Consider the following 27,756-nt stretch of genomic DNA (forward strand, 5'->3'; position numbering starts at 1 on the left):
AAAATGTTGCTGAGAAAAATAAAAAGAAATAAATGGGGAAATACACTTAAAGCAGGGCAAGAATACTCAGTATTATAAAGATACCGATTCTCTCCACATTATTACAAAATCTCAAACTCTCATGGGTTTTGTTTTTTTTTTTTTTGAGACAGAGTTTCATTATGTTGCTCAGGCTGGAGTAAAGTGGCGTGATCTCTGCTCACTGCAACCTCCACCTGCCGGGTTCAAGTGATTCTCGTGCCTTGGGCCTCCCGAGTAGCTGGGATTACAGGTGCCGGCCACCAAGCCTGGCTAGTTTTTGTATTTTTAGTAAAGACAGAGTTTCATCATGTTGGCCAGGCTGGTCTCGAACTCTTGGCCTCAGGTGACCCACCCGCCTCGGCCTCCCAAAGTACTGGGATTACAGATGTGAGCCACCACACCCAGCGGATTTTAATTAATTAATTTATTTATTTTGAGGGGAAGGTGGGAGTAGATCTTAATAAAGTGGCTCCAAAATTTTTCTAGTAAAATAAGCCTGAAAAAATAGCTTGGAAAATTTTGAAAAAGATGTTTGGCCAGGGGAATTTACCCTATCACAAATGAAAAGTATATTATAAAATACTATAATTAAAACAGTGTCATATCATACCAATAACAGACGACCTGTCCTTTTCTTAACAACTTGAAATGTTCTCTTTATCATATAATAAATCCCTATATATACTTGAATCTATAAATCTATCATTAGAACAGATTATTCAAAAATAGATTCAAATATATAATGAATGGATTATTCAAAAAATATACATCATGGGCTGGGCGTGGTGGTGGAGGCCTGTAATCTCAGCACTTTGGGAAGTTGAGGTGGGTGTATCACTTGAGGCCAGGAATTCAAGACCAACCTGCCCAACATGGTGAAACCCCATCTCTACTAAAAATACAAAAATTAGTTAGGTGTGGTGGTACAAGCCTGTAATCCCAGCTACTCAGGAGGCTGAAGCATGAAAAACACTTGAACTCAGGAGACAGAGGTTGCAGTGAGCCAAGATCACTCCACTGCACTCCAGCCTGGGTGACAGAGTGAGACTCCATCTCAAATGTACATAAATATATATATATATTTATATATATTTATATATATACATACATTTATATATATACACATACATTTATATATATACATACATACACACACACACACACACACACCCACTCACCCCAGAGCAACTGGTTAGTCATGTGGATGTAACAAGGCTAAATCTGTACCATGTTTCTTGTACCCAATTAAACCCACAGAGATCTTACATTTAAATATTAAGAATAAAACCAAATCGGCCAGACGTAGTGGCTCACACCTGTAATTCCAGCACTTTGGGAGGCCGAGGAAGGCAGATCACTTGAGGTCCAGAGTTCGAGACCAACCTGGCCAACATGGTGAAACGCCATCTCTACTAAAAATACAAAAACTAGCCAGGCATGGTGGTGGGCACCTGTAATCCCAGTTACTCGGGAGGCTGAGGCAGGAGAATCACTTGAACCCGGGAGGCAGAGATTGCAGTGAGCCGAGATCGTGCCACTGCACTCCAGCCTGGCCGAGACAGCGAGCCTCCATCTCAAAAAATAAAAAATAAAAAAAATAAAAAATAAATTGGCCGGGCATTGTGGCTCACACTTGTAATCCCAGCACTTTGCGAGGTCAGTGCAGGTGGATCCCTTGAGGTCAGGAGTTCGAGACCAGCCTGGCCAACATGGTGAAACCCCATCTCTACTAAAATATAAAAATTAGGTGGGTGTGGTGGCCCATGCCTGTAATCCCAGCTACTTGAGGGGCTAAAGCAGGAGAATCGCTTGGACCCAGGAAGGGGAGATTTCACTGTGCCCAGATGGCGCCACTGTACTCTAGCCTGGGCAGCAGAGTGAGACTCCACCTCAAAAAAATAAAAATAAAAATAAAACCTAATTAACACAATAGAAAGGAGAGAGATGCAAAAAAACTCATTTGTAATAAAAACTGCAAAAGTCAATAAAAATGTTAATAAATCTAAATACTGGCTCCAAAATAATGACAATTTAGAAAAACTTATGAACAAAGTGTAACTGAAATCCTGGGCAAACGAGATTTGGAAGATGATAATTGGCAAGATCATATTTAGCGTCCTTGTATTGTCTAGCTTGGGAGGTCAAGATTGCAGTGAACTATGATTGCACCACTGCACTCCCTCTGGGTGACAGGGTGAGACCCCATCACAAAAAATAGCTAAAATAAAAGTTGAGATTATAAAAAAACAAAATAAACTTAAGTTCAAAGAAAAAAAAAGAATTTAAGGTCCAAAGCCATATAAATGAGAGAGGAGGAAGAAAAAAACAGTTACCAGATAAAGGTAGCAAATAATATTAAATATTGTAAATGTGTGTTTTCAATAGTTAAGGGCTACCTCTAGAATAAAAGAAAGTACATTAATTCCAAGTCAATAAAAGGAAGTGCAGGGGAGGGAAAGGCAAACTCAATCTAATAGAAGTTAGTCAAGGAGAAAAGGAAAGACATGATTCAGAAGAAACACAAAATATCTTCCTGAAACTGTGCACACAAATAAGAAGAAATACAAAATAAATAACAGGCCAGGCACAGTGGCTCACGCCTGTAATCCCAACACTTTGGGAAGCTGAGGCAGGTGGATCACCTGAGGTCAGGAGTTCAAGACCAGCCTGGCCAAAATGGCAAAACCCCACCTCTACTAAAAAAAATACAAAAATTAACTGTGCATGGTGGCACATGCCTGTAGTCCCAGCTACTTGGGCAGCTGAGGCAGGAGAATTGCTTGAGTCCAGGAGGCGAAGGTTGCAGTGAGCCGAGATCTCATCACTGCACTCCAGCCTGGGCAACAGAGCAAGATTCTGTCTCAAAAAATACATAAATAAAAATAAATGACAGAAGCCCATATATGCCAGGAGAAGTAAGTGAGTCCAACTCATTATTAAAAGAATATCGGCTGGGCACAGTGGCTCATGCCTGTAATCCCAGCAGTTTGGGAGGCTGAGGTGGGTGGACCATGTGTGGTCAGGAGTTCAAGACCAGCCTGGCCAACACTGTGAAACCCTGTCTCTATTAAAAAAACAAAAGTTATTTGGGCGTGGTGGCCGGTGCCTGTAATTCCAGCTACTTGGGAGGCTGAGGCAGGAAACTCATTTGAACCTGGGAGGCAGAGGTTGCAGTGAGCAGAGACTGTGCCTCTGCACTCCAGCCTGGGTGACAGAGGGAGACTTTGTCTCAAAAAAAAAAGAAAGGAAAGGAAAGGAAAAGGAAGGGGGAAAAAAATCACCTATAGCTTTACAAGAGATACTGTTTTTGAGACAGGGTCTCACCCTGTTGTCCAGGCTACTAAAATACAGGGTCCAGTACAGCGGTGCGATCATAGCTCACTGCAGCCTTGACATCCTGGGCTCAAGCCTCCATAGCTCACTGTAGCCTCAACCTCCTGGACTCAAGCAACCCTCCTGCCTCAACCTCTGAAATAGTTGGGACTACAGGTGTGCGCCACTATGCCTGGCTTTTTTTGGTAAAGAGGGGTCTTGTTTTAATGCCCAGGCTGGTCTCAAAATCTTGGCCTCAAGTAATCTTCTCATCTCAGCCTCCCAAAGTGCTGGGATTACAGGCCTGAGCTATCTCACACCTGGACTCAAGAAATACATTTAAAGCAAAGCAGTATAGAAAGATTAAAAATAAAGAGCTGAAAAAAGATGCACATGGAAAATACTAACCAAAGCTACTTTCAATATGTTAACATGAGAGAAAATAGAATTTAAGGCCCTTCATTCTCAAAGACAATGATTTTTTTTAAAACTTTTTTTTAATATTTATTTATGTTTTGAGGTAGAGTTTCGCTCTTATTGCCCCAACTGGAGTGCAGTGGCGCCATCTCGGCTCACCACAATCTCTGCCTCCCAGGTTCAAGCATTTCCCCTGCCTCAGCCTCCCAAGTAGCTGGGATTACAGGCATGCGCCACCACGCCCAGCTAATTTTGTATTTTTACTAGAGTCAGGGTTTCTCCATGTTGGTCAGGCTGGTCTGAAACTCCTGACCTCCGGTAATCGGCCCAACTCGGCCTCTCAAAGTGCTGGGATTACAGGCGTGAGCCACTGCACACAGATTTTTAAAAAATTTTTAAACAGATTAAGGCAGCCACAAAAAAGAATGAGATCATGTCCTTTACAACAACATGGATGCAGCTGGAGTCCATTATCCTAAGAAAATCAATGCAGGAACAGAAAGCCAAATACCCTATGTTCTCACTTTCAAGTGGGAGCTCAACATTGGGTACTCATGGACATAAAGAGGACAGCAATAGACACTGCAGATTACTAGAGTGGGGAAGGAAAGGGCAAGGGCTGAAAAACTATTGGGTACTATGCTCACTGCCTGGATGACAGAATCAATCATACCCCAAACCTCAGCATCATGCAATAGACCCATGTAACAAACCCGCATACATACCCCCTGAATCTAAAATAAGAGTCGGCTGGGTACAGTGTTTCACACCTATAATTCCATAACTTTGGGAGGCCAAGGAGGGGGGACTGCTTGACCCCAGGAGTTCAAGACTGGCCTGAGCAACAAAGCAAGACCACATGTTTTCAAGAAATTTAAAAATTAGCTGGGTATGATGGCGCACACCTGTGGTCCCAGCTATTCTGGAGGCTGAGGTAGGAGGATTGAGCCTGGGAGGTCAAGGCTACAGTGAGCTATGACAGCACTACTGCACTCCAACCTGGGTGACAGAGTGAGAACCCATCACAAAAAATAACTAAATAAAAGTTGAAATTATTAAAAAAAAAAAAACTTAAATTCAGTTTAGACAACTACAACAACAACAAAAAAATGTAAGGTCCAAAGCCATATAAGGATAAAGAAATACTTCAAGTAATAAGACTAATGCATGGACAAAAATCAATCATATGCTAGAATGCAATGAAAAGACAGCTCAGCTGGGTGCGGGGCCTCACTCCTGTAATCCCAGCACTTTGGGAGGCCGAGAAGGGCGAATCACTGAGGTCAGGAGTTTGAGACAGGCCTGACCAACATGGCGAAACCCCATCTCTACTAAAAACACAAATATTAGCCGGGCATGGTGGCAGGCGCCTATAATCCCAGCTCCTCAGGAAGCTGAGACTGGAGAATAGCTTGAACCCAGGAGGCAGAGGTTGCAGTGAGCCAAGATCATGCCACTACACTCCAGCCTGGATGACAAGAGCGAAACTCCATCTCAAAAAAAAAAAACAAAGATAACCTCAAAATTTATGAAATATACCCTATTAGGCCAATAAGGAGAAATGGAGAAAGTCATTGTCTTTTTGAAAAACTGTTAACTCAAGAGGCAAAAATCTAGAAGTATTTTATATATATATATATATATATATATATATATATATATACACACACACACACACACATACATATATATATAGTCGAGTGTGTATGTATATATAGTCAATGGGTATATACAGTCAATGAGTATATATGTGTATATATACACACACACACACATACACATATATACTCAATGAGAACACAGATTCTTTTTAAACACTCTTGTGACATTAACAAGAAGTCCCTATATAGAGGACAAATAGAAAGTTTCAATAAATTCCAAATAACAACATCCTCTTAACCAAAATACAATTACATTATAATAACATAGCTAACAGATAACTCAGTGGTTTAAAAAATGAATGTTGAGAAATATAAATACAATTACTCTTGAGACATGAATGTAGCCAATTGTTTATTAAAAATAAAAAACACTGAAAATAAATGATCATCTAAGTACTGAACTCAACAAGCTAGAACAAAAAAAGTCAAAGAAAATAAAAGAAAGTGGAAATTAGCCAAAAAAAAAAAAAATCAATAAAGAGAATGGAACCCCCCCACCAAAAAGCTTGTTGTTTGAAGTCTAATGAAATAGACAAACTTCTAGTAAGCTGGACCAAGAAAAGAGAGAGAAAGCACAAATAAACAATATTAAAAAGGGCACATTATTGCACAAATTTTTAAAATTCAGAACACTGAAAACATTGTATCAATAAATTTGAAAATCTAGATAAATTAAATAATTTTCTTTAAAATATATATAACCAAGGCTGGGCGCGGTGGCTCACACCTGTAATCCTAGCACTTTGGGAGCCTGAAGTGGGCAGATCTCTTGAGCTCGGGAGTTCAAGATCAGCCTGGGCAACATGGTGGAAACACTGTCTCTACAAAAAGCACAAAAAATTAGCCGGGTGTTGGTGGCTGGCACTGATAGTCCTAGCTACTCAGGAGGCTGAGGTAGGAGGATCACTTGAACCCAGGAGGCAGAGGTTGCAGTAAGCCGAGATCACGCTGCTGCACTCCAGCCTGGATGATAGAGCGAGACTCTATCTCCAAAAAAAAAAAAAAAAAAGAAAGAAATTTTTTCTTTTTTTTTGAGGCAGAGTCTCGTTCTGTGGCCCAGGCTGGAGTGCAGTGGTGTGATATCAGCTCACTGCAAGCTCTGCCTTCTGAGTTCACACCATTCTCCTGCCTCAGCCTCCCGAGTAGCTGGGACTGCAGGCGCCTACCACCACGCCTGGCTTATTTTTTGTATTTTTAGTACAGACAGGGTTTCACTGCGTTAGCCAAGATGGTCTCGATCTCTTGACCTCGTGATCCGCCCACCTCGGCCTCCCAAAGTGCTGGGATTACAGGTGTGAGCCACTGCGCCTGGCCAAAAATTTTTAAAAATAATATATATAACCAAAATTGACTCAATCAAAAGTATAAACAAAAGTAGACTATAACCTTTAAATAAATTGAATCATAGTTTTTTAAAAACTCCTCTGCCCAGGATGTAGTGAAACTGGATCCCTTGTGCACTGTTGATGGGAATGTAAAATGGTTCAGCTGCTGTAGAACACAGTATGGTGATTCCTCAAAAAAATTAAACATAGAATTATCACAGGATCCAGCAATTCCATATCTGGGTATATATCCAGAAGAACTGAAAGTGAGGCCTTGGCCGGGTGCGGTGGCTCATGCCTGTAATCCCAGCACTTTGGGAGGCTGAGGAGGGTGGATCACGAGGTCAGGAGATCGAGACCATCCTGGTCAACGTAGTGAAACCCCGTCTCTACTAAAAATACAAAAACTAGCTGGGCGTGGTGGCAGGCGCCTGTAGTCCCAGGTACTTGTGAGGCTGAGGCAGGAGAATTGCTTGAACCAGGGAGTCGGAGGTTGCAGTGAGCCAAGATCACGCCACTGCACTCCAGCCTAGGCACGAGTGAGACTCCATCTCAAAAAAAAAAAAAACAAAAAAAAAAACAAGAAAATGAGGCCTTGAAGAGCTATCTGGTCACCCATGTTCATAGTAGCATCAGTCAATAGCTGAACAGTAGACGTGTTTATCAACAAACACATAAGCAAAATGTGGCCTACAATGAAATATTATTCAGCCTTAACGAGGAAGAAAATTCTGACCTATGCTACATGGATGAATCTTAAGGACATTATGTGAAATGAAATGAACCAGTCACAAAAAGACAAACACTGTATGATTCAACGTGTGAGGGATCTAGAATAGTCAATTTTATAGAGACAAACAATAAGATAGTGGTTTTTAGAGGGCGGGGGAGGGAGAACAAAGTTTCTGTTTAATGCGTATAGAATTTCAGCTTTGTTAAGATGAAGAGTTCTGGAGATGGATGGTGGTTATGATTTCATAACAATACAAATGTACCTAATATCACTGAACTGTACATTGAAAAACTGTTAAGATAAGAAATGTTATGTTATGTATATTTTACCACAATTTAGACATGCCTGTAATCCCAGCACTTTGGGAGGCCGAGGTGGGTGGATCAGGAGGTCAAGAGATCAAGACCATCCTGGCCAACATGGTGAAACCCGGTCTCTATTAAAAATACAAAAATAGCTGGGCGTAGTGGCGGGTGCCTGTAGTCCCAGCTACTTGGGAGGCTGACACAGGAGAATCACTTGAACCCGGGAGGCGGAGGTTGCAGTGAGCTGAGATCGTGCCACTGCACTCCAGCCTGATGACAGAGCAAGCCTCCATCAAAAAAAAAAAAAAAAAAGGAACTCTCTGCTCAACAATGTCTTGCTATCCTCCAACCGCTCAAAATAGATATCAGGTCAAAGTACTCTAGAGGCAAATTTCACCAAATGTTCAAGGAGGTTAACACCTACCTTATAGAAACTATTTCAGAGATATGAAAAAAGTCATGTAATGAGGTTTATAACCTTCATAACAAAATAAAACGAGGCCAGTACAAAAAAGAAAACAATCTCCCATCTATTGACAATGAGGCCAAATCATGTTATTAGCTCTGCAAGGTGGGTGTTATTATTCCCATTTTATTCATAAGAAAAACAAAGACAGGTAACTCACTAGGGTCCCATGGCTCACAGTGAAAATGAATGTAGCCTCACATCTTTCCTGGCCATCGCCCTGCCTCTAGGACAAGACTAGAGAGCAAGGGGCCCCCCTCCCTCCAGCCTTCCACAACTGAGGGGATTTCCCAGTGGCCACTGGTGATGGGAGAAGACCTCGGGGGTCAGCACTCACCAGGACGGGCTCCACCAGCTTCCCCTCCGGCATGACCGAGCGGTTCATCTTGGCAATGCGCTCCAGAGTGGCCAGGGCAGCCTGAGTGTTCCCAGTGGAGACATTGAACCGGGCAGATTCAGGAATAAACTGGGTAGAGATTACAAAGAACATCAGAGTGGCCACTGCTATAGAACCTAGGGGTACAGCTATTATTACTCTAAACACTACAGTCCTAGTTTCCCAACATAGGAAATGTATGTAACCAGCTTAAAGGCATGCAATGTAGCAGGTATTCTGTTGGATTCGAAGTTGATTTGGAACAAAAAAGGTCATGTTCTCCTTATCATAGTCCCTTCTAGGATGAGGCAGGCAGATACTCAGTTTTGCACCAATAGGGCCCAACCTAGTTGTTGACATAATGAAATTCTCACTTTCAATTGGTAAATAGCCACTGCCGCAGGCTCCCCCTCCACCCCCTCCCCAGGAACCCCAGGACCTCCCCACCATGCAACCACCAAAGGGTGACAGGAACAGGGGGCTCCAGCACCCACACAGTGGAGGAATCAGTTCTGATTGTCAAGGCCCTCAACCCACTGAATGCTGAATATTTTGAACATCGCACGCAGAAAACAGTATGGGCTTCCACTGAAGCTGGAGAATCAACTCTGACTACCTCCCGTCTCTCACGCCTCACGCAATCAAGCCTGTTGGCTCTTCCTCAGAAAAGCACCTCCACAGCAGCACCTGGCCCCACATTCGCATGGCCAGAGGGCAGTTTGGGTCCCCCTCTTGGTTATTCTGACACTTTTGATTTTGCAGCCTTTCTCCTCTTGCCTCATGCCCAGCCTCCACAGCAATATGCCAGCTTCCCAGCACATAATCTCTTCCACGGTCAGAAGTCCCCTCCCTCAACACCTCCACAATCCCTTTTTTAAAAACAGTCCAGAGGTCTTTTTATTTTTTGCGCTTAATATGCCATGAATTCATAGGCAGAAGATTCCAGCAGCTCAGGCTCCCTGCCATGGTTCTCACAAATGTGCCTCTCTGGGTGGAACAGGGCTGGTGCTTCAGCCGAACTCAGGTACCCTTCCCTTTGGCTTCCTTGTTGTTTTGTTTTATTTTGTTTTTTGAGATGGAGTCTTGCTCTGTCACACAGGCTGGAGTGCAGTGGTGCGATCTCGGCTCACTGCAAACTCCACCTCCCGGGTTCAAGCAATTCTCCTGCCTCAGCGTCTTGAGTAGCTGAGATTACAAGCACGCACCACCATACCGGCTAATTTTTGTATTTTTAGTGGAGACGGGGTTTCACCATGTTGGTCAGGCTGGTCTCGAACTCCTGACCTAGTGATCCACCCGCCTTGGCCCCCAAAGTGCTGGGATTACAGATGTGAGCCACTGCGCCTGGCCGGCTTGTTTTTCTGATCATTTTCTGCATGAGTTTCAGGAAGCTATCTCGGCTCCTAGAGTGCTTAGTATACTCAATATGCACACATGAATTCCCTTGACAAGAATCTGGCCCATAACCTGTTTGTTTACAACAATGCCAACAGCACGCTGCGTAGCATCATAGACTCCTCCAGTTCTGTCACAGTAACACCTGGGGGCATTCCTTTTGAACAGCGCCCATCCCCTTGATGTCTACAATATCACCTTTCTTACAGATTCATAGGTATGTGGCCAAAGGAACAACTCCATGTTGTCTAAGAGGTCTGGTGATCTCTCCTCTTTCCCTTTGTGTAGGTCCTTTTGGTGACTTACTGAAAGATGGCAGTTCTGGTCAAAAGGAAGCCCTTTTTGTTGTTGTTGGTTTTTTGTTTTTTTGAGAGACAGGGTTTTGCTCTGTTGCCCAGTCTAGAAGGCAGTGGCGCAATCATAGCTGACTGCAGCCTTGACCAACCAGGCCCAAGCAACCCTCCCATCTCAGCCTCCTGAGTAGCTGGGACCACAGGCACGGACCACAATACCCAGCTAAAATTTTTATTTTTAGTAGAGATGGGGTTCTGCCATGTTGCCCAGGCTGGTCTTGAACTCCTGGACTCAAGTGATCTTCCTGCCTTGGTTTTCCAAAGTGCTGGGATTACAGACATGAGCCACTATGTCTGGCCAGCAGAAAGTCTTAGACTACACCAACAGAGGCAGACAATCTGCCCACAGGAAGCAAGTGGCTTACTAAGCTAACTGGTCCCCGAGCACCTGGGGGCCTGTGTGTGATTCTCAGCAAAAGTGCACTGCACAGAAGGCACTGGCCAACTGGGCTTGTCCAGAAGAAAATGGACATGGCTCTGGGGCCAGCTGTCATGAGGAAGACTTGAAGGTAATGACATTACTTAGAGAAAGAAAGGCTTAGTGGGGCATAGATTCATACATATTTAAGAGGATGACGGCCGGGCACGGTGGCTCACACCTGCAATCCCAGCACTTTGGGAGGCCGAGGTGGGCGGATCACAAGGTCAGGAGGTTGACACCAGCCTGGCCAACATGGTGAAACCCTGTCTCTACTAAAAATACAAAAATTAGCCGGGTGTGGTGGCATACACCTGGCCCCTGTAGTTCCAGCTTCTCTGGAGGCTGAGGCAGGAGAATCGCTTGAACCCGGGAGGCAGAGGTTGTGGAGAGCTGAGATCTCACCATTGCACTCCAGCCTGGGCAACAAGAGTGAAACGCCATCTCAAAAAAGAGAAATGAAAAAAAGATGACATGGCGAGAAGATAGCTCTATGGTCTTCCTGAGGGACAGAGTAGGACCTGCAGGTAAATTTATAGGGAGAAAATTCTGCTCAACATAGGAAAGACTTTAACAGCTAGGGGTGCCTGGAGATGGGATATACTGTTGAAATCTATAAAGTAGTCACATGCCTGGCCGGGTGTGGTGGCTCACACCTGTAATCCCAGCCCTTTGGGAGGCTGAGGTGGGTGGATCACTAGGTCAGGAGTCCAAGGCCAGCCTGGCCAACATGGTGAAACCCCATCTCTACTAAAAAATAAAAATTAGCCGGGCGTGGTGGTGCATGCCTGCAACCCCAGGTACTCAGGAGGCTGAGGCAGGAGAATCACTTGAACATGGGAGGTAGACGTTGCAGTGAGCCGAGATTGTGCCATTGCACTCCAGCCTGGGCAATAGAGTAAGACTCCATTTCAAAAAAAAAAAAAAAAAAAAAGTAGTCACATGCCTGAAGCTAGCAGCATTCTGGCAGAAGAGACCTGCTTCTACAGGGGATGCCTGTATTGAGTCAAGGTTTAGAATGAATGGCCATCAAGGACCTTTCTGAATTCTGACATTCTTTGATTCCACAGGGTAGGTGACACCAAAATAAAACCCCGGTTCTGCCGAGTGGTCAATCTTGTCTTTGAATGAGTAGAATTGTACTGCACACTAAGGAAGATGATGATTCTACAGTTGAACAACTTACAGATGAGTGGGAGGCCTGTGGTGGCCTGGAAGTATGTCAACAGCATCCAACAGGTGGGTGCTGAAGGATAGAGTGGAGTCAGCAAAAACAGGACGGAGCGTTCAGAGAAAACTTCTAGGAAGAGGGGCAACGAGGCAGGCTCAGGGAGGTGAGGGCTGCCCGCTGGTTGAGACAGACTCCCCAATAAAGGTAGTAGGACATAAGAAAGATGGCCTGGCGCGGTGGCTCATGCCTATAATCCCAGCACTTTGGGCCACGGTGGGTGGATCACTTGAGGCCAGGAGTTCAAGATCAGCCTGGCCAATGTGATGAAACCCCTTCTCTGCTAATAATAGCACTTTGGGAGGCCAAGGTGGGTGGATCACGAGGTCAGGAGATTGAGACCACGGTGAAACCCTGTCTCTACTAAAAATACAAAAAAAAAGAAAAAATTAGCTGGGCATGGTGGCAGGCGCCTGTAGTCCCAGCTATAGCTTCAGGAGGCTGAGGCAGGAGAATGGCGTGAACCCGGGAGGCGGAGCTTGCAGTGAGCTGAGGTCGTGCCACTGCACTCCAGCCTGGGCGACAGAGCAAGACTCTGTCTCAAAAAAAAAAAAAAATTAGCCAGGTGTGGTGGCACATGACTGTAATCCCAGCTATTCGGGAGGCTGAGGCAGGAGAATCACCTGAACCTGGAGGCGGAGGCTGCAGTGAGCCGAGATTGCACCCCTGCGCTGCAGGCTGGACAACAAAGAGACTCTGTCTTGAGGGGGGGAATAAAAGGTATTTGTGGGGCATGAAGGCCACTGGACCAGCAGGAGGAGGGGACAGGAAGGAGCCACGAGTACTTCCCACCTTGAAGGCCACGATGAGGATGATGCCCGGGACGGAGACGGCGCGAATGAGCCAGCGCCACCCGATGGTGGGGATGATCACAGAAGCCAGGCCGATGATGAGCAGGGAGCCCGCAAGCCAGAACACCTGGGAAGACAGAAGTCCAGGATTAAAGTTCTTTGGGGAATTATGACAATGAAAAAAAAAAAAGGAAAATATACATTTTTAAAAAGATTAAAATTCCTTCTGTCCCATGTGCTTTACGTATCTTCTTTTGGGAACCACTTTGTCCAGCATTTTGCCATTTTGTTTTTTATTGTTTTGAGACAGGGTCCACTCTCTCACCCAGGCTGGAGTGCAGTGATGCAATCTCGGCTCACTGAACCCTCTGCCTCCTGGGTTCAAGTGATTCTCATGCCTCAGCCTCCCAAGAAGCTGGGATTATAGGCATGCGCCACCACGCCCAGCCCATTTTTTTTTGTATTTTTAGTAGAGACAGGATTTCACCATGTTGGCCAGGCTGGTCTCGAACTCCTGACCTCAAACGATCCACCCACCTTAGCCTCCCAAAATGCTGGGATTACAGGTGTGAGCCACTGAGCCTAGCCCGGGGTGACTATTTCATCACTAAAGAACTCTGTTACCAACAAAAACAAGACTATTTCAGAAAGCAATAAGGGCTGTAAGGAATATAGAAAAGTGTGATAGAGAGGGACTTGAGTCATCAGGGACAATATTGCTAAACAGGCTATGAATAAGCAGGCCAGTTACAAGGCTACTGCAGTAGACCAGGTCAGTGATGTAGCATTGAATGGGATTTTAGTAGTGAATGGTGAAAAAAAAGGTTTTTTGGTTTTTTTTTTGAGACAGAGTCTCGCTCTGTTGCCCAGACTAGAGGGCAGTGGCACAATCTCAGCTCACTGCAACCTCTGCCTCCCGGGTTCAAGCAATTCTCCTGCCTCAGCCTCCTGAGTAGCTGGCATTATAGGCGCACACCACCACACCCAGCTAATTTTTGTATTTTTAGTAGAGATAGTGTTTCACCGTGTTGGTCAGGCTGGTCGCAAACTCCTGACCTCGTGATCCGCCCACCTCGGCCTCCCAAAGCGCTGGGATTACAGGTGTGAGCCACTGCATCCAGCAAAATTCTTAACTGACACATTTTCAACAAATTGTACAAAATTTTGTTAATGGATGGATTAACACATTTTGGAGATAAAGGTGACACGGTTCGCTGAAGGACGTTTGGACTGAAGGTCTAATAATAGAGGGTGTGTTAGTAGGGCTTGTGATTGGGGATGAGGGACAGGGAGGGTCCTGGATGCCTCCTGAGTTTGTGTTCCAAGATCACTGAGGGGAAAGTGTTTGCTATTAACTGAGTTTGGAAACAGAAATAAGAGGCTTAAGGGGAAGAAGAGATTAGTTCTGAGTATCTTCATGGAGAAGCCTGTAAGACATTCAAGTAACTATCAGGCCATTGGCTGCCTAGGTCTGAAGGTTAACGAGGCACTCTGGGTTGTAGAGAAAGATTTTGGGGCCAGTGCGGTGGCTCATGCCTGTTATCCCAACACTTCAGAAGGCTGAGGTAGGGGAATCACTTGAAGCCAGGAGTTTGAGACTAGCCTGAGCAACAAAGCAAGACTCCATCTCCACAAAAAAAAATTCAAAAATTCACTAGGCACCATGGCATGCACCTGTAGTCCCAGCTACTTAGGAGGCTGAGGTAGAAGGATCAGTTGAGCCCAGGAGTTCAAGGCTGCAGGGAGCTGTGATCACACCAATGTACTCCAGCCTGGGTAACAGAGAGATAAGCTGTCTCAAAAAAAAAAAAAAAAAAATTGAGGGCTTAGGGGTAAAATATTGGAATATATATATTTCCGCATATATATATATACATATATATACATATACATATATATACATATACATATATACAATACATATATATACATATACACATATACATATATATACATATACATATATATATATACACACATATATACATATATACATTTTTTTTTGAGTCTCACTCTGTTGCCCAGGGTGGAGTGCAGTGGCACGATCTCAGCTCACTGCAGTCTCTGCCTCCCAGGTTCAAGCAATTCTCCGGCCTCAGCCTCCTGAGTAGCTGAGATTACAGGTGCATGCACCACACCTGGCTAATTTTTGTATTTTTAGTCTAAGAGACAGAGTTTCACCACGTTGACCAGGCTCATCTCCATCTCCTGACCTCAAGTGATCCACCTGCCTCAGCCTCCCAAAGTGCTGGGATTACAGGCATGAGCCACTGCACCTGGCCCAGTATTGGAGCATATTAGATGACCCAGGAGACATGGAAAATAAGACTAGCAAGGGAGAGACATAACAAAGAAGCATGGCAAAGAGGCGCAGGTGGAAGAGAAAACGTCCATAATAGGGCTTGAGTAGGACCATGCTCAGTCAATAACACCATGGGTAAGACCCAAGCACTAAGTATTAGAAGTGTGTGCCTCCAGTTTTTGTCTGTTTTTTTTGAGACAGTCTCACTCTGTTGCCCAGACTCGTGTATAGTGGCACAATAAATGGCTCACTGCAGCCTCGGTCCCTTGGCCTCCTGAGCTTAAGTGATCCATCTCAGCCTCCTGAGTAGCTGGGACTACAGGCACATGGCACTACACCCAGCTAATTTTTTTATTTTTATTTTTGTAGAGATGGAGTTTCACCATGTTGCCCAGGCTTGTCTCGAACTCCTGGGCTCAAGCGATCTGCCTGCCTCAGCCTCCCGAAGTGTTGGGATTATAGGCGTGAGCCACCGCACCCGGCCTGTGCCTCCATCTTGACAAAGATTAGAAGAGAGCTGCAGGGATTGAAAAGAACATCACACACCGGGGCCTGATGTGAGGTGCGGGTGGGGGAGGGATAGCATTAAGAGATATACCTAATGTTAAATGAAGAGTTAATGGGTGCAGCACACCAACATGTCACGTGTATACATATGTAACAAACCTGCACGTTGTGCACATGTACCCTAAAACTTAAAGTATAATAAAAAAGTAAAAAATTAAAAAATAAATAATAAAAAAAAAAGAATCACTATCCAGTACTTGTTAGATTCTTTTAAAAATTTGTCTGGCTGGGCATGGTGGCTCACACCTGTAATCCCAGCACTTTGGGAGGCCGAGGCAGGTGGATCACTTGAGGTCAGGAGTTAGAGACCAGCCTGGTCAACATGGTGAAACCCCATCTCTACTAAAAGCATAAAACATTACCCAGGCATGGCAGTGTATGCCTGTAGTCCCAGCCACTCTGGAGGCAGGATAATCACTTGAACCGAGGAGGCAGAGGTTGCAGTGAGCCAAGATCACACCACTGCACTCCAGCCTGGGTGACAAAGACTTTGTCTCAAAAAAAAAAAAAAAAAATTTGTCACCTATGTTTATTAACAAAAAATAAATTTGAAAGTATTTTCCTACTACTTTATTTATTGCCAAGTGTATAAGTTTTCAGTGGGAAGGGTCATCTTTTTCCTCATTCCTCTGAAAAATCAGGGCTTTTGGTTAAGTGTAGATGGGACAGGGCGCCTAGACTGACCTGTCTTCTCGATTCGAAACCTCTTATCAATGGCCAGCAGGGGCCTGAGGAGGGATTGGGAGCACCTAAAAGAGGCAGTTTTGGCACATTCCCTCAGGTATGAGCCAATTCTGGACTTGCAACCACCAGGATCCTTGGAAGGGAGGTAGGACAGCCTAAAGGGGTAGCAGCTGGGACCCACCACGGAAGGCTCGGTGGGGAAGAAAGTTTATCCTGGATGCATTCCTAGGCTTCTGTCATTCCAGTGAAACTGGTCATTGGACTATTTGGTTACTGTGTTCTAAATGCTGTTGGATGATGATCATCCTGGGCTCAGAAAACCTTGGAATTGGACCTATGGCTTCAAGCATTCCCAGGCCTCTTTAGTTGGTACAAAATAATAGACAAGGTATCAACCGAAGAACAATCAACCAGCCAAAAATAAACATGCACAGGCACACCTCCTTTCAACCGGGCTTTCCTTTAGTGCACTTTGCAAATATTGCAATTTTTTTTTTTTTTTTAACAAATTTAAGGTCTGTTGCAATCCTGCCTTGAGCAAGTCTATTGGTGCCATTTTTCCAATAGCACATGCTCACTTCATATCTGTCACGTTTTAGTAATTCTCACAATATTTCAAACTTTATCATTATTTTTACATCTGTTATGGTAGTCTGTGACCCATGATTTTCTATGTATCTTCCACAAAAACAATTATTTTCATTGTTTGGGGGCACCCCAAACTGCACCTATATATGAACTTAATAAATGTTGTGGGTTCTCATGGCTCCACTTACTGGCTATTCTTTGGTTTCTCTCCTCTCCTTGAGTCTTCCTATTCCCTGAGATACAACAGTATTGAAATTTGATCAATTAGTAATCCTATAATGGTCTCTAATTGTTCAACTGAAAGGAAAAGTTGCACATCTTTCTTTACTGAGACAGGGTGTCGCTCTGTTGCCCAGGCTAGAGTGCAGTGGCACAATCACGGCTCACTGCAACCTCAACTTCCCAGGCTCAAGTGATCCTCCCATCTCAGCCTCTCTAGCAGATGGAACTACAGGTTCATGCCACCATACCCAGGCAATTTTTTTTTTTTCCTCGCTCTGTCATCCAGGCTGGAGTGCAGAGGCAGGATCTTTGCTCACTTGCTCACTGCAACTTCTGCCCCCCAGGTTCAAGCGATTCTCCTGTCTCAGCCTCCTGAGCAGCTGGGATTACAGGTGGCTGGCACCACACCAAGCTAATTTTTATATTTTTAGCAGAGACAGGGTTTCACCATGTTGGCCAAACTGGTCTCCAACTCTGACCTCAAGTGATCCTCCCACCTCAGCCTCCCAAAGTGCTGGGATTACAGGCGTGAGCCACCGCTCCCAGCAGAAAAGCTCTTGAAGGAAATGAAAAGTGCTATCCCAGTGAACAAAAGTGGTAAGAAAGTGAAACAGCGTTATGGCTGGTATGGAGAAAGTCTGAGTGGGCTGGATAGATCAAAGTGCCACAACATTCCGTTAAGCGAAAGCCTAATCCACAGCAAGGCCCTAACTCTCTTCAATTCTGGGAAGGCTAAGAGAGGTGGGGAAGCTGCTGAAGAAGAGTCTGAAGCTAGCAGGGGCTGGCCCGTGAGGTTTAAGGGAAGACGCTGTCTCCGTAACATAGAAGTGCAAGGTGAAACAGCAAGTGCTGCTGGAGAAGCTGCAGCAAGTCATCCAGGAGATGTAGCTAAGATCACTGGTGCAGATGGCTACACTCAACAGATTTTCAGTGTAGATGAAACCACCTTCCATTGGAAGAAGATGCCATGCAGGACATTCACAGCTACAGAGGAAAAAATCAATGCCTATTTCAAAGCTTCAAAGGACGGGCTGAATCTCTTATTAGGGGTTAATGCTCCTGGTGACTTCAAGTTGGAGCCAGTGATCATTGACCATTCTGAAAATCCTAGGGCCCTTAAGAATTATGCACAGTGCCTCTTACCTGTAATTTCAGCTGAGGCAGCCAGATCACTTGAGGCCAGGAGTTCAAGACCAGCCTGGCCAACATGGCAAAATCTCATCTCAACTAAAGAAAAAATACAGGGCCGGGCATGGTGGCTCATGCCTGTAATCCCAACACTTTGTGAGGCTGAGGCGGGTGGATCACAAGGTCAGGAGTTCAAGACCAGCCTGGCCAAGGTGGTGAAACCGTGTCTCACTAAAAATACAAAAATTAGCTGGGCGTAGTGGCACGTGCCTGTAATTCCAGCTACTCAGGAGGCTGAGGCAGGAGAAACACTTGAATCTGGGAGGCAGAAGTTGCAGTGAGCTGAGATCATGCCACCACACCCCAGCCTGGGTGACAGAGCAAGACTCTGTCTCCAAAAAAAAAAAAGGAAAGAAAAGAAAAAATACAAAAGTTAGCTGGGTGTGGTGGTGCACTCCTGTAATCTCAGGTACTTGGGAGGCTGAGGCATGAGAATCTCTTTAACCCAGGAGGCAGAGGTTGCAGTGAGCCAAGATTGTCCCACTGCACTCCAGCCTGGGCAATAAAGCGAGACTCTCCCTCAAAAAAAAAAAAAAGAATTATGCTAAATCTTGCACACAAATAAACACACAGAAGAAATAAGTCCTGGTGTTTGCTAGATCAGTAGAGTGACTATAGTTAATATTAATTGACTGTACATTTCAAAATAACTAGAAGAGAATAATTCATAGGTTCCTAGTGTAGAGAAGAGATAAGATGATGTATATCCCAATTATCCTGATTTGATTACACGAATGTATTATCACACATATACCCAAAATATGTAAATCTATGTATCAATAAAATAAATTGTTTAAATGATGCTAATCTACTCTGTTTGTTCTCTAGAAATAGAACAAAACCTGGATGACAGCATATATGTTTACAGCATGGTTTACTGAGTTTTTTTTTTTTTTTTTTTTTTTTTTTTTTTGATACAGTCTCCCTCTGTCTCCTGGGCTGGAATGCTGTGGCGCAATCTTGGCTCAGTGCAACCTCTGCCTCCCAGGTTCAAGCGATTCTCTTGCCTCAGCCTCCCGAGTAGCTGGGATTACAGGCGGTTTACTATTTTAAGACTATTGTTGAGATCTACTTCTCAGAAAAAAAGGTTTTTTAAAATATTACTGCTCACCAGGCAAGATGGCTCACACGTGTCATCCCAACACTTTGGAAGGCTGAGGCAGGAGAATAGCCATGAGTTTCAGAACAGCATGGTCAACATAGTGAGACCACATCTCCACACAACATAGTGAGACCACATTTTCACTTCCTGTTTCACTTCCTTTTTTTTTAAAAAAAAAAAAAGAAATCAGAGCCTGCCGGGCACAGTGGCTCACACCTGTAATCCCAGCACTTTAGGAGGCCAAGGCGGGCAGATTGCTTGAGCTTGGAGTTCAAGACCAGCCTAGGCAACATGGAGAAGCCCCACCTTTACAAAAAATACAAAAATCAGCTGGCATGGTGGTACGCACCTGTAATCCCAGTTACTCAGGTGGCTGAGGTGGGAGGATCCCTTGAGCCTAGGAGGCAGAGGTTGCAGTGAGCTGAGATTGTGACACTAAACTCCAGCCTGGGCGAAAGAGCAAGACCCTGCCTCAAAAAAAAGAAAAGAAAAGAAAAATCAGAGCCAGCTGGGCACAGTGGCTCACGCCTGTAATCCCAGCACTTTGGGAGGCAGAGGCGGGTGGATCACCTGAGGTCAGGAGTTCGAGACCAGCCTGGCCAACATGGTGAAACCCTGTCTCTACTAAAAATATAAAAAATTAGCTGGGCATGGTGGTGCACATCTGTAATTCCAGCTATTCGGGAGGTTGAGGCAGGAGAATCACTTGAACCCAGGAGGCAGAGGTTGTAGTGAGCCAAGATGGCGCCATTCCATTCCATCGTGGGCAACACGAGTGAAACTCTGTTTCAAAAAATAAAATAAAAATATCAGAGCCTCACTTTTATCCTCCAAGGTGATATAAGCTACACATGCACACATACACACACCCCTACACACACACTCTACAGTAATATATGTGCATATAAATGTATATATACTATGTATATATTATACTAATATATTTACATATAATTTACATATATGTACATTCAATATATTAGTGTAATATACACTATATTTGTGTAATATAGGTATATATTCATTTATTACTGTAATATATATTATAGGATTATATTCTTATGGATAAGCAACGAAAGTGATTTCTTGAGATGAAATCTACTCCTGGTGAAGAGGCTATGAACATTGTTGAAATGACAACAAAGAATTTAGGATATTCGTAAACTTAGTTGATAAGGCAGTGGCACAGTTTGGGAGAATTGACTGCAATTTTGAAAGAGGTTCTCTACTGTAGGTCAAATGCTATCAAACAGCATTGCATCCCACAGAGAAATCTTTCAGGGAAAGAAGAAGTCCATTGACATGGCAAACTTGATGGTTATCTTTTTTTAAGGAATTGCCATAGCCACCCCAATGTTCAGCAACCACCACCCTGATCAGCCAGCAGCCGTTGACATTGAGGGAAGACCTTCTACCAGCAAAAAGATCGTGACTCTCTAAAGGCTCAGAAGATCATTCGAATTTATCAGCAATCAAATATTTTAAAATTAAGGTGTGTACATTGCTTTTTTAGACATGATGCTACTGCACACTTACTATTCTTTAGTGTAAACATAACATTTACATGCACTGAGAAACCAAAAAGGTTGTGTGACTCACTTTATTCTGATACTCGCTTAATTGCAGCGATCTGGTACCAAACCAGCAATATTTCCAAGGTATGCCTGTATGTACATCATATCCCATAGGATGCCAAAGGCAGGTAGAACTCCTACATTGCCTTACCTGAGACAAGGGTAACATATAGCCTCGGTATTTCGTGGGCAAAAATTCAGTCTTTATGATTAACCTAAACAGGAAAGCAGGAAAAAGCACAATTTTGTTTTAAAAAACTAAATAATCTTTAAAAAAATAATCAGTTTTTCTTGTCACAGGGATAAAGAATTCAAAAGCATAGAAGTTGATTATATATCAGAAGAGAATTGTGACAGCTAATATCCACATAAGAGAACAGTAAGAACGAAACTGACAACTGCTCCTCGGTTTACATCTTCACTCCCAATACTTTAAACCTTCTAACACTTAAATAATAAAAGCCTGGCCGGGTGTGGTGGCTCACGCCTGTAATCTCTGCACTTTGGGAGGACAAGGTGGGTGATCACCTGAGGTCAGGAGTTTGAGACCAGCCTGGACAACGTGGAAAAACCCCATTTCTACTAAAAATACAAAATTAGCTGGGTGTGGTGGCGCATGCCTGTAGTCCCAGCTACACGGGAGCCTGAGGCAGGAGAATCACTTGAACCCAGGAGGTGGAGGGTTGTGGTTAGCCAATATCGTGCCATTGCACTCCAGCAACAAGAGGGTAACTCCATCTCAAAAAGGAAAAAAAAAAAAAAAGAAAGAAATATAAGTCTTATCTGTTTTGCCAAGGGAAGCACTGGCAAAATGTTTTCCCAAGCCTGATTCCCTTTATTTAATTAATTAATTTATTTATTTATTTAAGAGACAAGGTCTGGCTGTCTCCCAGGTTGGAGTACAGTGGTTTGATCACAGCTCACTGCAGCCTTAAACTCCTGGGCTCAAGAGATCCTCTTACCTCAGCCTCCCAAGTGGCTGGGATTACAGGTACTCACCACCACACCCAGCTAATTTTTAAATTTTTTTGTAGAGATGGGACCTTGCTACATTGCCAATCCTGGCCTCAAGCAACTGTGGCACCTTGGCTTCCTAAAAGGCTGAGATTATAGGGGTGAGCCACTGCACTCGGTCTGATTCCCTTTTCTAAAACATATTGGGAAATTAAAATATACCCAAGAGAAGGTAACTAGTTCTCTCAATTCATGAGGACAGTCAAGGCACAAGTTTCTGATTAAGTACATATTTTCTTTGTGAACACAAGAATAAACAGAAACATATTCCATCAGTTTTCTAATTGCTCTTCTCTGTTGCTGTTATTAGCCAGAATTTGGGGATTTTAACATATTTATTGAGCTGTTTCCTGGGGAATGTTTTAAATTTTTACTTAGCTTCTACTCCTTTAGGGCTCCAAAGCTCAAAGCTTACTGTATGCCCCAGGGAAGAACAATTCTTTCTCTAACACGTGAAGGCAGTAATTAGGTGCTTTGACTTCTCTTAACATATTTTAAGAATAATCTGCTCCAAGGCACCAAGAAGAGAAGAGCCCAAGGGGCCCTGTTAATTCAAGGGGAGGGGAGTTCATGCAACTGAGGGTTCCTCCCTATTTTAGGCCATTTAGAGTAACTTCTGGACATTGCCATGGCATCTGTAAACTGTCCCGGCACCACTGGGAGTGTCTTTTGGCATGCTAATACATTATAATTAGAGTATAATAAGCAGTGAAGACAATCAGAGCTTGCTTTGGTTGCCATCTTGGTTTTAGTGGGATTAGGCCAGTTTCTTTACCACATCTTGTTTTATCAGCGAGGTCTCTTGTGACCTGTATCTTGTGAAACCAGTCCTGCTGATCTCCTATCTCTTCCTGTGACTAGGAATGCCTCACCTCCTGGGAATGCAGCCCAGCAAGTCTCAGCTTCATTTTACCCAGCCCCTATTCAAGATGGAGTCACTCTAGTTCGATCCCATCTGACATATTCCCCCCCTCCCGTTTATAAGAGGAGTCTTAAATCATAGGGTGATAGTACTCAAAAACAGTTACTCCTAAATGTTACAGGGGCTTATGGTCAAACTAAACTCTTCCAACAAATTCAAGAAATTAATAAATTATGTTCGGATTGACTTCAAAAACTTTTTTTTTTTTTTTGTAGAGCGAGGGTCTCACTATGCTGCTCAGGCTGGTCTTGAACTCCTGGGCTCAAGGGATTTGCCTCAGTTTCCCAAAGTGCTCAGATTACAGGCGCGAGCCACCACGCCCAGCCTGGGTTGACATTTTGTTGCCTAATGTGACACTTGTTAGTATTTACTGTAACAAAATATTGCACATCTAAAAAACAATGAATAGCCTTATGAACAAAAAAGCTAACACCTGCTTGATCTAGCGCTCTGCTGGCCTCACCATCAAGCATCATTTTAAGGAGAAAACTGCTCCTGCTGGAGCATTAAATAAGCAGCTATCACTAAAAGCCAAACGAAGCTTCAACTGAATTTGCACAAGCAACGTCTATAAATCTGTAACTTGTTAACGCTGTAAACCAGAAATAAAATTTGAAGTGCCCGCACCCGCCACCTCTGCTCACCCCCCAACCACCACCGTCTGAATGGATTCCCTCCTCAGCCAGGGCACTCTAAGATTTAACCTGAAAGACTGGGTTCAGGCCACAACAGGAAGTGGGGTCGGACATGCCTCATTATGCCCCTCCAGCATTAACATCAACGCAGACCTTAAGTCTGGTGAGAAACATTTACAATCTATTTTCTCTGAAGCGGGCTACCTGGAGGCTTCATTTGCATGATAAAACCTTGGTTGTGGAGACCACAATGTCTTAACCTGGACATTCTTTTCTACTGAGAACTCCTTCAACCAATGCCAATCAGAATATGTTTAGATCAGCCGGGCACAGTGACTCACCTGTAATCCTAGCACTTTGGGAGGCCAAGGCGGGTGGATTACCTGAGGTCAAGAGTTCGAGACTAGCCTGACCAACATGGTGAAACCCCACCTCTACTAAAAATACAAAAAGTTATCTGGGCATGGTAGCAGGCATCTGTAATCCCAGCTACTTGGAAGCTGAGACAAAAGAATCGCTTGAACCCAGGAGGCAGAGGTTGCAGTGAATTGAGATTGTGCCATTGCCCTCCAGCCTGAGCAACAGAGCCAGACTCTATCTCAAAAAAAAAAAAAAAAAAAAAAATTAATGTGTTAACATCTACCTGTAGTCTGGAAGCCCCCACCCTTTGAGTTGTCCTGCCCTTCCAGATGGAAGCAATGTAAATCTTACATGTATTAACTGATGTATTATGCCTCCCTAAAATGTATAAAACAAGCTGTACCCCAACCACCTTGGGCACATGTCCTCAGGGCCTCCTGAGGCTGTGTCACGGCCACATCCTTAACTTTGGCAAAAATAAACTTTCTAAATGGACTGAAACCTGTCTCAGATATGTTGGGTTCACAATGCTTTTGGTCTGTTAAGCTCAGTGTGTGCGTCAGGGCCTGCAGGGGTACACGTTTCTGTCTCAGGGTCCTCTGGGTAACGTATTTACCCTTGTGAGTGGCCGGACACACCACAGCCCACCATCGTCCGCAGGAAGACAAACCAGATGTACGAAGGAGCAAACGAGGTCAGCAAGGAGAAATAGGCTCCCCACAGGAACGAGATGAGCAGAATCTGAAGCAACAACAGAACACATGAATGGGACCTGCCTCAAAGCGGGGAGGGAAGAAGCCCTAACTTCTGAGGGCAATTTTCGGTTTCCATCCTGATAGTTGCTTCTCTGAGGAGCTCATCCATAGCAAGCCCACTGGCCTTTCATAATCATCCAGCAATACAACCCATGCCATTCTACTCTCTGGAAGCACAGACCTACCAAGTTCAGACCATTCTTTAAAACTACCCTGCTGTGCCCACCCTCACGGGTGGCAGGTCCCTGAACTTGGACATCAAAAGGCAAAAACGTGTCCTCCCTACTCACAGGGCTGTTGGGGAACATAACGAGGCAGTATGTTGGGAGGAGTACAAGGAGAACAGTTCAGGTATTTGCTTTTTCTTTAATTATAAGGATCATGTAAGTTCATAGTAAACAATACAGAAGAAAAAAATAAAATTAAAAAATTGAAATCACGATTGATTGTCCAACCCAGAGAAAATACTCAACACTGTTTTATCTTCTCTGTTTGTAAGAGAAAACAAAGTGTTAATGGTTGTAAATGTTCCAGTGGAAAGATGTACTTTCATACATGTAATATAATACATAAGACCTTGCTCTACTGTTGAAGTTAAAGTTGTTTCAGATCTTCTCATTACTAAAATAAGCTGTGATGATATCTGTGCATAAGTCGTTATACCCTCTCTGATATCTTTAGCAAGCTAGATTTCTGGAAGACAAATGTTCAGGTTAGCAGAGTATTTTCAAGGTTCCTGTTTCATATTGCTAGGCTGATGGTCACAAAAATTATACCAACAGGGTTTAATAATATTGTATAATAATGACACCAATAGGGTATGATAAGGGTGTCTATATACTTACAAGGCATGAAAATGTCCATTTCAATGGTGCAGGACTCTTTAAGGAAAAATTTCCTTACATATTTGATAAGGAAAAATTATATCTTGCTATGTATTTTATTTTTGATAACTCCTGTGCTTTAATGTTTTTTCAAAGTTTCTTGACAATTTGTATTTCTTTTATAAAATGCCTTTTTGTGCTCTGTTGAGATACTTGTGTTTTCAAATTTACAAGAATCTATGATATTTATTTCATGTACTTTAAAACATACAGCCAATTCTACTAATGTTTTCCTTTGAGGTTCCTCCATTTGTGTTTACGCTTAGAGAGGATTTCATCAGAAATCAAGCAAATAGAAAAGACAGACCTGGGTTTGTAATCAGAAGACAAAATTTATGTCTTGATGTCTAATCTTAGTAGGTACGTGACTTTGAGCAAGTAGCTAGTTTCAAAGCTATACCAATGTAAGCAAAATGTGTAGCGGCTTATGTTTATACCTGCAAACGCCCACACTCTAATATGTTTTAACTCCGTACATCCATCAACTTGAGAAAGAAAAGCGGCTCAGAACAGTCTGAGGAATGTGAGGTATGCAGAATTTATCAGGTCCAGAGACACAGGAGCATGCGACTCCAGTCACATTCCCGCACCCATGCCGGGGGTAATTGTATTTCACTTTGTTTTTCTTACCTTCCCTGTAGTTTCCAGACTAGCTGATAAATTACCTAAAATGTTACCACAAGTTGCACAATGTGATAAATTACCTAAAATGTTACCACAAGTTGCACAATGTGATAAATTACCTAAAATGTTACCACAAGTTGCACAATGTGACGCTCATCCATTATCTCCATGTTTTTAGATTTTGTGACACCAAGAACGATGTAGAATCAGCTGATAGCGTACCGTATTTTAATGAACCAATGTAAATTATTAGTAAATAACTTAGGAAGTGCCCCCATATTCTTTTCTCCCCTCCTTTAAAAAACCCACTTGTGACTGCTGCTAATCGGAGCACATATTCAGGGCAACTGGACTGTGTGACTTCTGGGCTGCAATCCTCAATCTTGGTCCAAATAAACTCCCTACTTATATTAATTTTGCCTCTGTTTCTTCCTTTAGGTCAATATTTCTGGCATAGCTGTCAAGGTTCAGAGCAACACTACCCCTTACCCGCACAATTACCCATAGGCTCCTCTTGAACTTGCTGCACGAACCCACTGCGTTCCCCTAACTCCAGAGGTTTCACTGGGGGCGAAAGTGTGAGTCTTTCTGAATCTGGCCCTCCTTTCCTTTAGGCTGAGGTCTAGAGTTTGGGGGGCTTCTTTATAAACTCTCTAAGAGCAAGGGCTTCCATTTCGGTCCCTGGACGGGATATTCGGGCAAATGGCTCTGCAGAGAACTTCTGCTTTCTCTGCCTCTGCCTCATGGCAGCAGGTTTGGCTTATGGTCTTGGCCATCTGGCACTAGTGATTTTACTTTTTCTTGTCCTAAAATTCCATCACAGGCTTTAAAACTTGCATCTGTTTCCTACTGATTGTAATTTGGACTTGTCTTTTCATTTGTGACCAGTTCCTGCTAGTTTCAAACAGATAGGTGCCTGAGGGTGAGTTTTCTCGCCCCCAAATTAAGGGAGACTTGCTCCCTCCGAACCTACTTGGGTGCTCTGGGGGGTTAGAGACTTTATGGACATTCATTCATGATACGTAGTTGTCTCCCTGAAAGAACAGCTTCTTCTGAGCTTGCTGCTGCAGCAGTGGACTAGTCACTTAAACGAAAACCAGAGGAAAAGACCTCCCAATAGGGCTGCTCTGAAGGGCAAAGAAGGGCCTTTTCCATTCCCCTTATTAACTTATTAGAAGCGAATATATGGATAAATGGAGAACAGATGTGTGCCCCCACTGATATCAGACCTCTGTTCTCAACACCACCACAGTAAACTGGACGTGGTGGGGGCATCTAACCAACCCATGACTGCTTCTAAGTCCCAACCTTTAAAAGTTCAAATAGAGCTACTTAGCGGCCTTCATTCCTTTAATCCTTCTTGGTAGAGATTTCTTAGAACTCTATAATACCTGCATCTCCTTTTACTCCACACCTGGACTGCAGAGGAACAGCTGCAGGCACAGGTACCTTGAGAAAAATGTCCAGAAGATAAGCCTGGAATGTTCCATCAGAGAGGGAAATGTCTGCATTTTCTATCTTGGGTATTGGGAGG

The 27,756-nt window shown here is 43.7% G+C and overlaps 1 protein-coding gene across 5 annotated transcripts in view; it reads right to left on the reverse strand.

Moving 5' to 3' along the window:
- SVOPL (SVOP like) overlaps nt 1-27,756 on the reverse strand; it is a 90,926-nt gene that overhangs the window by 46,427 nt on the left and 16,743 nt on the right. For 3 of the 5 annotated variants that reach the window (XM_063642303.1, XM_063642304.1, XM_063642305.1), the window contains 4 exons: nt 24,576-24,700; nt 21,180-21,243; nt 12,803-12,928; nt 8,578-8,706 (listed from right to left, as the gene is read on the reverse strand). In XM_063642303.1, the coding sequence (XP_063498373.1) occupies nt 8,578-8,706; nt 12,803-12,928; nt 21,180-21,243; nt 24,576-24,700 (444 nt within the window). The remainder of the gene's footprint in view (nt 1-8,577; nt 8,707-12,802; nt 12,929-21,179; nt 21,244-24,575; nt 24,701-27,756) is intronic. The other 2 variants (XM_063642306.1, XM_063642307.1) reach the window with 1 other exon arrangement.

This window comes from Symphalangus syndactylus, chromosome 6, assembly GCF_028878055.3.
Source record: "Symphalangus syndactylus isolate Jambi chromosome 6, NHGRI_mSymSyn1-v2.1_pri, whole genome shotgun sequence".
NCBI lineage: Eukaryota > Metazoa > Chordata > Mammalia > Primates > Hylobatidae > Symphalangus > Symphalangus syndactylus.